The sequence below is a fragment of the Hypomesus nipponensis genome, chromosome 11 (assembly GCF_054491055.1).
Source record: "Hypomesus nipponensis isolate SF chromosome 11, ASM5449105v1, whole genome shotgun sequence".
Taxonomy (NCBI): domain Eukaryota; kingdom Metazoa; phylum Chordata; class Actinopteri; order Osmeriformes; family Osmeridae; genus Hypomesus; species Hypomesus nipponensis.
The window spans coordinates 13,839,977-13,855,074 of record NC_140371.1 but is presented as its reverse complement, the minus strand read 5'-3'; the positions used below and the strand labels follow the sequence as shown (position 1 = coordinate 13,855,074).

Sequence of the window (15,098 nt, the reverse complement as noted above, 5' to 3'; positions counted from 1 at the left end):
CTCTGTCGACGTGGAATATCATGTACCTGTTCTAGGTGACCCGACTGTCGTCAGCGGTTGTAATGTCCCATCGTTGTAGATACTGTATGAACAGAGCGTCAATCCTGCCATCAAGCGCCCTGAGTCAGCTCACGGCCCTGTCCTCTTAAACACTCATCCCCCGTACCGTCAAGGAGAGGTGAGGCAGAGTGCGGCGCGAGGAGCTGGACCTGTCCGCTAGCGACTCTCTCTTTTAATTCACTGCGCTAATCAATTGCAGAGCCATTGCCTTGCGGGGTAATTGTATCTTTCTACTAACTGGAACAGAGAAGGAACCCAGGCAAGGAGCGAGCGAGAGAGAGAGAGAGAGCTGCAGACGGAGACACGTTTCCCCACTAAAACCTGATGGTAATCATCCCAATCCGCTTAGCCTGTGTGACTAATGGGGTCTGTTCTTAAGGGACCTGGCACTTTCACCGGGGTGCTATAGAAGCCATTAATGTCTTAACTTATACACCTTCCCCAGGCTTCAGTGAGACACACACACACTCTCGCTGCACGGCACACAACACTCTTGTTTCATTATCCTGGTGCCTTGTTGGCCTATGCTCTGGCCCCTGCTAGGGAGGTTAAACGCAGGAGCGCTGGGCCAGACTGCATGGTAGGAGGGGAAGGGGTACGAATAGCTGGAGGGAGGGAGGGGTGTGTGTGTGGGGCAGGGGGGGGGGGGGCTTGATGAGAAACAGCTGCCCCAGGATGGAGGGTCTGGCTGGGGGTTTTGGGAGGGGAGGGGGGAGGGGGGGCTACCCCCTGGCCCTCCAACCCTACTCCACTTTTTTGGGGTGGTTGTGCTGTAAGCTCAAGGCCAGGGCTGTGTTTGAGGCCTGTGGTGGGGGGGGGGGGGGGGGGGGGGAAGGTGGTGGGGGGGTGCGTGTGTCTCACTCCCCCATCAGAGCCCTAACAGGGAAAGGCTTCCAGGTCAGACAGACTGTGACCCCTGCAACCTCGGCCTGCTCACCAATGATGACAGATAAGACCACCACTTCCTTCTGTTTGCCAAGATAATCAGCCTTCACTTAGAGTGTGATACACACACAGACACACACACACATGCACACACACACACTCACATTGTGCTAGACAATTCCCAATCTTTTACATCTTAAAACAATAAGAAATCCCGTAACATATCTCAGAAATCAGCAAATGAACAGATGCACTGCATATCTCACACTAGGTAAATAGAACTGGCAAAGTGAGTTCCCCTGACAGCTTGAGTTTAACAGAGCTTGGCAGCAACCCTTTATAATGGCAGTTCAGGGAGGGATCGAGTTGCACTCGTAGAAGCCCCGTCTACCAAACACCTTGAGCTAGTCAGGCAGATCTCACACATTTAACATTCCTAAGAGCAAGGGCCCTGCTTAGTTCATTAGCGATGCATGGACACTGCTCTCCATTCAGGGAGAGAGCGGGGGGGGGGAATGCCAGGGCAGTCAAGCCCACCAAGGAGAGACTGAAATGGGGCACAAAGCAGCCTGACTCACCGGTGTAGACGAATCTCCCGGGGGCACCTTTGCAGAACTGCTTGGACTTGTAGGACAGCGTGACTTCCACCACTCCAGGGATGTGCCTGGGTGGGGTCTGGACGCGGATGGCGTGGGGGGTGATCAGCTGAGACACAGAGGGGGGGTTGGGGGGCACAATTACACACACAGGGAAAAAACATCGCAACCAAACGCTAACCGCCCCGGGTGTTCACTCCCCCGAACCCCAAATTTCAAATCTCCACCAGCCATCCCTGAACATGCACAGTCCCAGAGAGCTCAGTACCTCGCTCCATACGAGCATGGTCCCGAACACCACTTGCAGGCCGTCGAAGAAGTTGTCCCCTATGATGATGACGGTGGCTCCCCCGGTGGTCCAGCCCTCGCTGGGGCTGATGGCCTTGATACACGGGGTGGCTGCTTGTCCAACACAAAACAGAAGAGCGAATTCAGCACCTTATCTCTCACACGGGGAAGCCATGTCTCTCTCACATAGACATACATGTACATATCTGTGGCGATGGTAATCACCCCTGGAAAGAAAGAGAACGTGATGGATTTCTCCTTTAAGGCTAGAGAATCAAAACCATTCATCAGCGCGTTAAGAGTGCTGTAGTTAAGCAGACCCTTCAAATGGTCCGCTTCACAAAGGCTAAACGCTAGGCTCGCCCGGGAAAATGATTTCATGAAGCAAATTATGTGTCAGGGCAAATGTAGCCATCAGAATTGATTAAGCGTAGCGCGGCGTTTACAGTAAAATATTTCAAAGTTGAACACATCTCAAATGAGTCAAGGAGGAGGCTGATAAGTGAAAATGACAAGCTAAAGCTTTGCTGCTTCATGTTGGGCCCCTCTTTGTTCTCTGCTTTCTCTGACATATTATTGCTCTGAATGCGGTTTCAGGTTTCAGATCATGAATGCACTTATGAATTATTCACACACGGTTTTTGTGCCTTTTGTGATCGATTCAATCCATTTCAGATTGTTTATTACAATGCTTTTCATCTGGCAGGAGTTTTTGCAACAGAGCAGCACCATACATTAGCGCTCTGGGCTGTTGTTATAATCTAATTTGAATGATCTTGTGCCAAATACTCACTGTCATTTGATGTATTACCTTAATATGGTGTTCACACCAAACCCTATGTTTACAACAGAAATATCTTGGCAGCTAACCATATAATACCAATATCAAATTTAATCTCTTTCCATCAATATAATTTAATATACAGCACTGTGAATTCTCCATGATGCTACACTCGTACTCAAAATGCAGAGGAATATTTTCAGCGGGTGGTTTTACATGAGCGCAGTGTTTGGCCTTCATTATGAGTGTCTAACACTCAAGGTAAGTAAATCACTGTTAGCCAGTGTTGTATGGATCACCACAGACAAGACATCTCCTTTGTTTGCCTTGCTGTTAGGTCTGCTGAGGTCATGTTTGCTGTCTCCCCCGGCCCATAAAGTGCACACACTGGTACTACAGGGAATCTGACTTCGGCAGCCGCCGCTGTTGACTTCATGCTAATCACCTCCTACAGATTTTCATTTGGGAGGCCTCGAGGAGTGACATTTGCTTTCTTTAATTGCGAAGCGGAGCGTCTGAAAGAGGACCAACCCTCTGTGGGCATGCGGGTCCCCTCTCAGGAGCTGACCTTCATCAGTACGGACGATTACGGCAAATAATTCACCCTTCAAAATTACTGTAAACAAATTGACTTTTTGGGGGGAAGAGGGAGGGAGGGAGGGAGGGAGGGAGGGAGGGAGGGAGGGAGGGAGGGAGGGAGGGAGGGAGGGAGGGAGGGAGGGAGGGAGGGAGGGAGGGAGGGAGGGAGGGAGGGAGGGAGAGAGAGAGAGAGAGAGAGAGAGAGAGAGAGAGAGAGAGAGAGAGAGAGAGGGTGGAGGAAGAGGAGGAGGAGGAGGAAGAAAGATGACGGTGGATGTTGGGGGGCAGCTGCAGCTTGCAAGCACACACACATGTACAAACACACACACACACACACACTCACACACTCAAACACCTCCGAAATCCCAAAGCCCACCCTCCCACACACACACACACACACACACACAGAAAGGATCCGGCAGCGGCGGCAACTGAGTCCCTAAGCCATCCACCCTTCTGCCTGATCATTTGCATATGTCTCAATGCACAGACAGAGAGGGGAGCATGTGTTGAATGGGGACCGTGGCAAAGTGGATTACACAGGCAGCGCAGGCGATCTGATGATAGACACGCACAATGCCCCCCTCAGCAGATGATAGGCATCACAGGGAGGGGATGGAGACCCCAGGACCGTACAGGGCTGCCAGTGTCTCGGCAGAGCCCAGTCACCACGTACCAACTTTAAAAGTCAGAACAGGGGGGAAAATGGCATCCTGCTTTACACCTATTTGAGAAGTGTTGTGTTCCGCTGCAGCGTGTCGATGCTTGATGGGGACAGGTGACTGCTTGAGTCGAGACCAGTATGGGCAGATCGGGGATCGGCAGGTTTTGTCGTCCTCCCTGGTTTAGGCTGTTGCCAGAGTAACGTCCAACTGATCCCGGATCTGAGCTGAGGGTCAAAGCTCTAGTATTGAGACGCTCAAACAGGTCTGCTGTGGCCCTGGCGAGCCTGTCCTTTGTTCTGCCTGCTGAAATGTGTTGTAATTGTGCTGTGGGATGTCCAGATGGTCGGCTGATAGTGCAGCTGATGGGATTATACCTTTTACCTCTCCCTAGACCATCTGTTCCCTTTGACTCTCCCTCTCTCGGCCATTCTCTCGCTCTCTCTCTCGCCCTCTCTCTCTCTCTCTCTTTCTCGCTCTCTCTTTTAGGCCCAGCAGTCTGGATTCACTTGTCTTTATTGCATAAACCCTAACAACATTAGAGCCACTTGGCATGTAAATGAGCCAAGGCCTGCAGGCTCTATGCTGAGTCTACTATATTGTGTGGTGCTCTGTAGTGGGAGACAGAGCTGTGGAACGTGTGTGTGTGCGCGCCCGTGTGTGTGCGCTCCTGTGAGTAAGAGGGAGCAAGAGCTCGAAAGAGAATCTGTAGACATATTTGTGTCTGATTGTATACATGCGTGAGTGACAGCCGGCCAATGGCACATTTGTTTCTGAATACATATGCTTGTGTGATAGTTTACACAAAGGGCCACAGATTCAGAACGTGGACGGTTCTGGTGGTGTTGACAGACATTCCCCCTCAGCGCCAATAGGGGGCAGCACCTGGTGATCAATGAGAGACAGTCGCACAGGCATTGAGAGGAAGCCTCCCTGAGTCACTCAGTCACATATCAGAGGCTTCTCACCCAGTGAACTCCCAGGGAAGAATGTGTTGCTAATTTAAAGCACGCTGCCTTGTCTGCCTGCCTGGTGTCAGTGAGCTATGGAGGACATGGATAGGATTACGTTTTATGACCGAGTATCCTGTTCTCACGTGTCACGTCAAGGGAGCGTCTGAAACAGGGTCTCCAAACATGACGAGGTTGTTGCTTATGCTAACATTGTTGCCGCATGTGAGTTGCCGATAGATGAAAAGCTTCTCTCTGCACTTGCCACGTTCAATTGCGCAACTGACAACAACAGCTCGCTTTCTTTTTGGCTGTTTGAGGAGTCTTGTGCTTTGAAGGGTGTGGTGAGGAGGAATAGAAAAGGATGGGGTTTCAGTAACCTGTGTAGAACACACACACACACACCACACACACAGGGTCCCGTGGGATAAGGTAAACATGGAGGAGAGGGCTCAACCTCTTTAATTGCTCTCCTCATTAAGAAACTGGTTGCTAGGCAATCCACACCTATCGTGTCATAAACGTGAGACACACAAACAAAACGTCAGCGAACATAATGACTTTGGTGCTTGGGGCAGGACTTTAATTATTTGATTTTGTTCTCCAGTAGAGGAGTCATTAATAAAGACAAAAACAAATAGATTAGCTTTTTCCCCCACTAGGGCTGGAGTGCATGGAGATATATTAATTGTCTAGTAGTCTTTTTTTTCTTTTTTCGTTGTTCTATTAAGCATTACATTTGCTGTTGGTGATAGAACCATTAATGCCTATTAAAGCTCAGGCTGAAGGTAGGTTTAGTCATGGGTGTATATAAACTGTTTGGCCACCCATAATTGGCTCTTGAAATCTGAAGATAAGCAATTTGCACAATTGGTTTGCTCATTTTTTTTCCATGATCTTTCGGCTGTGTGCGCTCTCATCTGTGAGAGGGGACCAGGCGGGGGGGGGGGGAGGGTCAAAAGGTTATGTTTAGCGCATTTTACTTTTGGGATTTCCCATGGATTGGTGGTCCTGTTTCTCTCTCTCGTTTGGCCGAGCGGGCGATCAGTCTATCATATGGAATCAGTTGGAAGAAAAACAGTAAGTTCTGGTTTTCTCATCGACCCCCCCCTCCTCCTCCCCCTCCTCTTTGCCCTCCTCCCCGTTTCGGGTCTCTCACAGTTGAAACTGCAGCACCCCGAACGACAGGAAATTGACCTCACAGTGAAATTCTTAAGCAATTTGATCATGTTTCACCAAGGCTCGAAAGTAAACGTAGGCGCAATTAACATCTTCACAAGGTTTGGAAACGGCACACGGTTCTACAGCAGGAATCGCCGGTAGCATTGGAATCACAATGATCATTTCTAAAATAATTTCACACTGTAGAACGTGTACCATGTCCAATTCCAATAAAAGGGTGAGTGTTAGGGAGGCAAGAAGCAACACCAGAGAACAGACTGACACAGATGGAGCTGGAAAGGATGCCAAAAGACTGAGAGCACTACGGAAATGGAAGAAGCAAAAAAAATCTAAAAGATTTATTCAAGAAAAAGAAGAGAGCGTAGCAAATAATAAGATGTAAAATGTGCCTACCATTCTCCAGATAAGGAGGCGTACCTTCTGAAGGGTCGAGTCTGCGAGCCCTTCGCCCGTGCTTAGAGTTGTTGTGGACGAACATGTTGTCTGAAACAGCCAAGACATGGCCGTCCACATTGACGGTTGTTGATACGACAACCTGCAACAAGAGTGAAGGTAGAACGTGTCATTTAGTAATCCGTAACACAAAGACAGAACAGGAAGCAAAGCAGCTGAGATCTTCGGGTCCAGTCTGGTTGTCTGCTTATCATTTCTGGCTGCACATCTGGGTAGCTGCGATGGAGCACTGTGTTTGTGGACAGTGACTTTGGATTATTCAGGCACTCAGGTGTCTAAAATACAACGTGTGTTGCCCTCATTTATGACCGTCTTAACACACATGCAGAAGCATTGATAAGATTTGTTCTCAATTTCAATGCGGTGGTGGATAAACGTACAGATTAACAACTTGAATGGTCACAGTTCTCCTTGCTAAACAAACAGTTTTCCCAGGATCAGATTCCTAAAAAGGCAGACTCCACATTTGAGAAAGCTTGTTTTTTTGTTTGTTATTCTTTTCTTTTAACCACCAGATTTCTAAACAGTGGTGCGCGTATGAATGGCCAAAGTGTTTCCGTGCCGGAAACAGAGAGCCCCTCTAAGGTTCACTTCGCCGGTAACTGACCTCAGTGGAGCGGTGGAATTTTCGGGGGGGTGAAGGGTGGCGGGGGGGGGCTGGAGAGGGACGGGGTGGATTGAGGTGGTGGTGGGGGGCTTTTTTGGTTGGTTTGTGGAAGAAGGGAGGAGGTGGGGAGCAGAGGGAAGGCGAGGAGAAGGGGGAGGGGGGAGGAGGTGAAAGAGCTCCATTCTTGTGAGCAGGTTCAGAGCTAGGCCAAGCCTGGAATGATGGATTGGGCCCTCTCTGGCCTCCAGCTGGTTTTGGGGGGTAATAAGTGGAGTGGAAGGCATGCAGAATACACAACCTTGGCCGGAGAAACACCTACACAGGAGCATCTGGGAAATCTATTTAGGAAAAAAAAGGCATTCTGGCCATTGGACAGGAGACCGGAGATGATCGCCAAAAATATTGGGAAGCATTACAATACTCCCCAATGCCAAAACCTAACAATAATGATAAATCACATTCATAGAATATATGTTGGCTATTGTGTTTTCTTTTTACGGAATAAATCTTCATTTGTTGAGATGAAGCAGATGTGAATGGGGGGGGGATAAAAAAGAGGTTCACGAATAACCCTAAAGCATCCACTTATGCTTGCCTGAGACACAAAAGTGTCTGTCAAGTATGACCGCCTGGTCTCCTATGAACTTCAGCATGTCCAACTTACTCCTGGGGGCTCGTGTCATGGACCTTCGGCTGTTGTGACAGACCCTCCCCCATCCACCCCCCCCCCCCCCCCCCCCTCCGCCTGGTCTCTCTGGGTTGGGAGCTGGAGGATTCTAGTCCTGGAGCAGAGAGTCCTAAAGGGCTCCAGACGTACTGCTCCCTGGCTGTGATCTGATAGCAAGCCAGGCTGCAGTGTGTTGGGAAACACCTTGCAGCTGGTTTTCATTGGCTGCACAGGGTTTTGTGTGGGTGTCTGTGTGTGCGCGTGTGTCTCTGTGTGTGTGTGTGTGTGTGTGTGTGCGAGTTAACACTGTTGTTACACGTGGTGGGATACTCCTTCATTCTGTGCTGTGGCTCAGAAAGCTGTCAGAGTCACAATTGATAGCACCTCCTAAATCCTACATCCTTATTTGTGTCAGATGCTATTCCCCAATAAATATGCTTTACATGTGTTCAACAGAGCACTGACTCTCACAAACACTCAATTCCTCTCCATACTTCCCAGATCCATGTGTGTGTGCGGATGTGTGTGTGTATGTATGTGTGTGTGTGTGAAACGTGAAGAAAACACGTTTCTTAATGACTTTGTGCAATTTAAAGTTACCTGGAATCTGCGCATGTCTCGGGGATTCCCTGCATTCTTCAGACAGTTCTGATTGCACTTGAGGAAAAACTTGAGGAAGAATCTGCAAGAGAGAGCACAAAAAACAAACACATTGTTTTAATTTGCCACATACTGGAACTAGAGTCAACCAAACCCAGACCACAGATCTCCAATAGCAAGACAAAAGGCCAATAGGAATGGCATCTCTCTATCGACAATGCGGCACGTTACATAGGTCTGACTAATACATGGCACTTTACCATTCCACAATCCAACCATAGCGACTGTTCCTTCAAAGAGAACACCCTGCTTCTAGCATCAAGTCATTGTCATCCCATCTCTTCTCCTGAGTTCACAGCCTTCTCCAACTCCCATCTGCTGCGAACATACAGGAAGTCACTTGATATTCCGCCCACCTATTTAATCCCAGAACACCCCCTGTGCAATTAAAGTTCTCCTGTTCAATAGGGAGGCAAATGAGGCCCACCTGTGACCAGGTCTTGTTTGAAGAGCATCAGGGATAAAGGACCTAACAAGGTGAGAGCGCGCCACAAAACTTATAGGCCTGTCAGGCAATTAGGCGGACACTCTTGGGACCACCGAATGCCCCCCCACACACACACACACATTACACACACCCACACACCCAGAACCACACATACATACAACCGCAGAGACGTACAACAACACACAAACACACACACTGGTGGGTGGGTTAGGCAATTATGCCACAAATTACAACCTGGCTAATCGTCTCCGAACAAATGTCACGTCTGAGAGGGATCTGGGCTCGGTTAGTCTGGGAGCCCGCGCTTCAGCTGCCTAACGTTAGCCTGTGGACGTCAGTTCTGTGGGATTTTATTGAAAAAGCCTCCTAGAGAGATCTCCAATAGCCTTTGAGCGAAAATGATAAGGGAGACTAGGAGAGTTAGCTATGCTGAGGCTTGTTTTACTGTGTCCTACCCTATACATGCCTTCCCTTAACTAATCCTGAACATCTAGGATCAATGGAAATGTGTAACACGCCTGCAAATGCATAATGCATAATGACTCGCTTGTCACGTGTAAAAAATATTAGACAGAACCACAAGTGTTCATGCTTTGTGGTTCTCTAAAATGGGATGTAGTCCTAAACACTTACAGTAACAGATGCTGATTTTTCACCTCTTTCTATGTACTCGCTTTATGTGCGGTACAATGTTGCTGCTGGAAAAAAAAACGAAATTGGCTCACAGCATTGCAGCCACTTACCGGTATTAGCTGCCATATATTGCGCCACATATTGCATGAGCATTTTATTTAGCTAAACACTGAGGCCTGTGGCCTGCAAGGACGCTTTCTCAACACTTAAGCCTTCTGCGTTTCTCAGCGGGCTCCCTTCCAGGGCAGTAAATCAACCTCTGAAATGACCCGCCCAACCCAGGCCACATTAACACACGCACTAGCCATTTAGAAGCGCCCTCCAATAGACTCCAGTAGCACCGCAGAGAGCCCTGGAGAGGACGAGAGGTGAGAACATATTTGCGCCTCACATCCAAGGAGCTTTGGCCTGCGACATCAATAACGGACGTTTTGAGCCGCGCCAAAATTCTGATTGCCCGTTGGTGTGTGGCTTAGGCCATAAAAAGACCGGGCTTGTCATTAGTGCATTTCGCTTAATTGTGTTTCGCTCTGTGTTGAGGTTGCATCTGTTGGCCGATCATCAGAATGACCATTACGTACTCTAATTCCCTGACCCTGTTTTTATTTCCCAATAGAGTCGTAATGTGGAGCGGCAGACATCTGCGGAAAGCAGACCTGAAATACGACTTTTATTTGTCTGTCGCCTCTCGTACAGATTGGGTTTGACGAGTGTGTGCGTTCAGCTGTGTATATCTGCATGCCGTATGCCACTCTATGCAAGATGCAGTTTATATCAAGTAAACAGTTTAAATGTTTTTACTTGACAGTGAACATATTTTATAGAAGCAACATATTCCTAGAAGCATCTTCTTTCTTTTATGATCCTGCGTGACTTCTTTCAAGGCTGCTCTTAGCACTTAAGAGTCAAAAGTGAAGCAACAATAAATTGAAGAAACAAGAGAATAACATGTACTCACACTAGCAGGTACTAGAGCTCATTTAAGTTGACTGTTATGAAGGCGATTAACAACTGTTTTCCCCCGCAAAAAAAAAGCTTAATTTCAGTAGCAGTCCAAAGCAGTAGCTGCAGAGAAACATCTATTACATTACAGTTGGTTAAGATTCTACATGAGCATTGTGTAAATTGGTCCTTGGTGAAATGGCAAGCAATTAAGACAGGGCCCCTCTCTCGCTCTCTTTCTCTCACTTCTTAAATATCTACAGAACTTTGGGCTGGTGTTTTGGCACGCAGGGAGACAAAAGGAGGTTGTTTAATTGTTTTTTAATGGGATATCAAGTCGTCGCTGCCATTAGATGTTGGCAACGGAGGGCAAGGGGGGATAGGGAGAAAGAATGAACTGCAATTAGGTTTGATTAAAGCTATCCTTCTCAATAATCAGCTGTTCTGACAGGACAGGGAGGCCCCGGTGGCCGCCGAGATGGAGGAAGGTGTTGAGTGATATTAAGGCCAATGAAGGGGATATTAACATGGCTAATTAAGGCTCCGGCAAAGACAGGAGAGGAGATGAGAGGAGCCTCTCCGTGGACCAAGCTGGATGGAATAATCGTCCCAGGCAGCTATCAGTTGGTGGAGAGGAAAAGGCAGTGAGAGATAGAGAGAGAGAGAGAGAGAGAGAGAGAGAGAGAGAGAGAGAGAGAGAGAGAGAGAGAGAGGGGGGGGCTGGAGTTCATCAGATGGACAAGAGAGGGAGGGAAGAGTAAAAGAAAGACGGGGTGGGGAAAGGAAAGTGAGAGGAGAGACAAAGAGATAAGGGAGACGGCGTTATATAGAGAGATAAGACTTGGGAGATGGAGGGGAGAGCTCATTTTGACACACAGCTCTCTCCCGCCTTGTCTGATGTCTGCCAGTCTTAACGAAGACCCTGCCGTCAGCTTTCATCTGCCGACTGGCAGTCTTACAGGTCCACAAATCAACGCTAAAACAATCCCGCTCAGGCGAGGACTAAGGCAATTAATACCATCCTCCTGTAGCACCTCCATGCGCACCCACTGCTAGAGCTACTAATCATGCCATAATGATTTCTCTCCCTCCGGTCAAAGGGGAAATAGATTGTCTCTTTAGTAATGCAACGGGCTAGGCTGTTTCCACTCGCCGGCTTCACAGGCCCGGTAATTGAGGAGAAAAAGGCCGACTTTGGCACTTTGACTGATTTGAGGGCTGCTAGACCCTCTTATCTTTACTCTGATCATTTTAGGCTGACACTCAAAGGGAGACCCATCGGCCTAATTCTAGCTCGCCCCTCTCTCCCGCCATCAAACGGAGGAGAGAGCGGGGGGGGGGAACAAATAAATGAAGTGAGGACAGTCTTCCCTAATTCGGGAAGCTGACCTAATTGGGGGGGATAGATGTCACCCTCACTTCTCCCTGTCAACCCGCTAAGCACCGGAGAAAGGGACAAATAAGGATCATGTTAAAGGTGCTCCTACTTTCACTGAGAGACTGCGTACGAAATTTACTATTCAGCAGAGGTTAAGAAATCTTTGTAACGGGATTGGACACATTTGACCGTGTTTTCGAACGTCACCAAATACAAATTGTAAGGGGCATTTGTGAAGAACTGACACACGATACTCTGACAGATGGCTGTGATATTGGAGAGAGCCAGGTATCGACAGGCCTAAGCTCCTGATTGGTGCCCCAGCACTAATGACTAACATGCAACGTCCACAGTAGGCAGCCATGACAGTGAGGTCATCCGTCGCAGGGCGGCGTGTATCGATCAGCGCCCAGCTACAGCCCATCAGAACCCAGATGCTTCTGTTCCAGCGGGCTCTGTAACAACCGTTTCCCAACACCAGACTACAATCTGCTGACACCAGATCTCTACGCTGAGATAGTAGTACATGGGTCAATAGCCTATCGGATTTCCAAAACGCCGGGGTCTTAATGTCAAGCCTCCTGCGTTTCCCACCATGCCAGTTATTAGGCCCTTCACTGTACTGTATTCACATCCCTGTTGTGACAGGCCCGAGTACTTATTGGAGTGAGCGACTAAGAGCAAGAAAAGATGTGTAGATCTCAATGTATAGATCCTAATCTCAATCTACAAGTGTGGGAATAGTACTGACTTTGTATTTCAACCTCTCAGATCTCCGAAAACGGCGGGGCCTCGGTTTGCGCCGCACTCCGGTCGCTGTTGTCTTCTCTCGTCAAGCAGAGCAGTTTTCCTGGGCTCTAGCTGCTGTAAACCACAGCGCATTAACGGTATTTGCTCTACCCCCCCCCCCCCCCCGAACAAGCGTCCAGGGACCAGAGCCACACAGATCCTATCACTTCTTTAGCAGGGAACAAGTGCCTTACTATCCAACCTTATTGGGTTTGCCAAATTAACCCTTCACACTCCAGGGAGCCATCGCTCTCCGCTGTGGAACCCAATAGTCAATGTCACAGTCACTGTTATTGTTCAACGGTGACCATCCCACAGTTCTAGATGATTCTAGTGAGGGCTGAATCATGGTAGTGCTGCTGATGTATGTCTACTGTCTTTGCTGCCACTCTGTTCGGTTTTGTTTGTACTTGGTTTTTGCCAATGGTAAAAAATATTCCCTCTGCACTCACTCTCTGATGTAAACCCCCTCCTCCACTCGTCCTTCTACACTCCTTCTCCTCCACCACTATCTTCCCATCCCCTAATGGGCAGAGTGGCATTGACATCATTTCGCTAGAGGATCCCCCACTCTGTCAATCTCTCTTCATCTAGTCCATGGCTACTGGACTCATAACAGCATCCTCTCCCTCTCTCTTCCTTTTTCTCTCTCTGTCTTTTTTTCTTCTTTCTATTTCCCTTAGCTTCTTGCTTAACAGAAAGAGAAATGCTTGTCTCGCACAAATGGATCACGTCAAACACTCCTACACACGTCTAGCCCGGACTCCCTCCAGGCCTCAGCACAGGTTTACTGAAACAGATTAGATGAAGACTCAGTGCTCCTGAGAACTATCCATCACAGTGTAACTGTGCTGGGGACGAGGTCTGGGGTGTGTGCAGCGCTTCATAGTTCTCGACCGGATTGTAGACCATCTCTCTCTCTCTCTCTCTCTCTCTCTCTCTCTCTCTCTCTCTCTCTCTCTCTCTCTCTCTCTCTCTCTCTCTCTCTCTCTCTCTCTCTCTCTCCGATCTCGAACAGCTAACTACAGCTCCTGTGTACTGTCCCTGCGTCTGTCCTTTGTTTTACTTACTGAATATGGTTTCTCTGTTTTGTGGCTTTGAAGATGTAAGAAAAAAAAAACAAGACACACAAGACACACACCATAAATAATTCTGCTATTTCTCTCTGCTGTGGTCCTACTGTAAAAAACAACAACCATTGATAGTCCACATTCTCACCAAAATGTATAATTATCCTAAAACCAACACCAGACACGATACTAATAATTGTCCTCTCAAAAGGTAAATAGAGCGCTTTATTTAATTACAGTAATCACCAATGTCAACAATGCAGCTCAAATTTCTCCAAAAATGTTTCCACTGAAAGCCAGCTGGACGCGGAGAAGGTATCTCTGGGTTCTTTTCGTACAGGGGGGCAATATGGCGCTCTGATTGCTGCTTGGCGTTGGGGCCTGGGGCCCCGAAGGAAATACCAGTCAGCACCTCGCTGCACTAGTGAGATGGAAGATAAGCACATGTTGGACTAACCGACTGGGGTGAATAGTAGTATTTAGGGTGTTGGACGTGGGGTGCCTGGAAGGCCCCAGAGTTTGCCTACAATGAGGGCCATAGAGCGGAGCATGTGGGAGCCGGCCCCTGGCCCCACGGGCAGCACCTTGGAAGGATCAGGCCGCCGAGGCATACGCAACACAACGCAGCTGTACAGGAAAGAGCAGCGGGAGGGCTTTGACCATTCACTGACAGGCATGCCGTATCCTGGAGAGGACGGTGGGGACGGTGGGGACGGTGGGGCGGGAGGTGGGGGGGGGGTTATGTGTGCCTGTGTGTGTGTGCCTGTGTGTGTGTGTGTGCCTGTGTGTGTGTGTGTGTGTGCAGGCACTGGTGTTGCGTGCACCGGTGTGTTTGTTAGGTGTGCACAGATATATGAATGCACGAGTGTGTTTGCTCCCTACATCATATTATTACTAATGTATAATACATGCATCTAAAGTGGATGTCAAGGCTGGTCAGTCATCATAAAACATGAGGCAGCCACTCTGCTATTGCTGCCACATTAACTCTGCCTCAAAAACACCCACCACAGTGGACTGTCATGTAGGAGAGAGAGAGAGAGACAGAGAGAGAGAGAGAGACAGAGAGACAGAGAGACAGAGAGAGAGAGAGAGAGAGAGAGAGAGAGAGAGAGAGAGAGACAGAGAGAGAGAGAGAGAGAGAGAGTGTGTGAGAGAGAGAGAGAGAGAGAGAGAGAGAGAGAGAGAGAGAGAGAGAGAGAGAGAGAGTGAACAGGTCAGTGCTTAAAGCTAACAGGTAACCTTCTGTGCACCTAGGACAAAGGCAGGGGGAAAAGAAAATGTCAAATTAAGAGAGGCCAGGCAGAGAAACGTGGCTGCCATATTTGTGTGAAAGCCCAGTGCTGTTGGCAGCAGAGATGGCTGCTTTCTGATTCATCTGGGGCCGTATGGCAAAGCTTTGTCAGTCTGTGCGAGGTATAAATAATTCAGGGTGAGAGATGGCAATTACAGGGCCCTGCACAACCAA

The 15,098-nt window shown here is 48.6% G+C and overlaps 1 protein-coding gene across 13 annotated transcripts in view; it reads right to left on the bottom strand.

The window, feature by feature from the left end:
• Window positions 1-15,098, bottom strand: part of LOC146268231 (transcription factor COE3-like) — a 68,289-nt gene that overhangs the window by 18,930 nt on the left and 34,261 nt on the right. For 4 of the 13 annotated variants that reach the window (XM_084709912.1, XM_084709920.1, XM_084709916.1 and 1 more), the window contains exons 7-10: window positions 8,311-8,392; window positions 6,377-6,518; window positions 1,810-1,943; window positions 1,524-1,650 (exon numbers count right to left, since the gene is read on the bottom strand). In XM_084709912.1, coding sequence (XP_084566038.1) covers window positions 1,524-1,650; window positions 1,810-1,943; window positions 6,377-6,518; window positions 8,311-8,392 — 485 coding nt within the window. The remainder of the gene's footprint in view (window positions 1-1,523; window positions 1,651-1,809; window positions 1,944-6,376; window positions 6,519-8,310; window positions 8,393-15,098) is intronic. The other 9 variants (XM_084709913.1, XM_084709918.1, XM_084709925.1 and 6 more) reach the window with 3 other exon arrangements.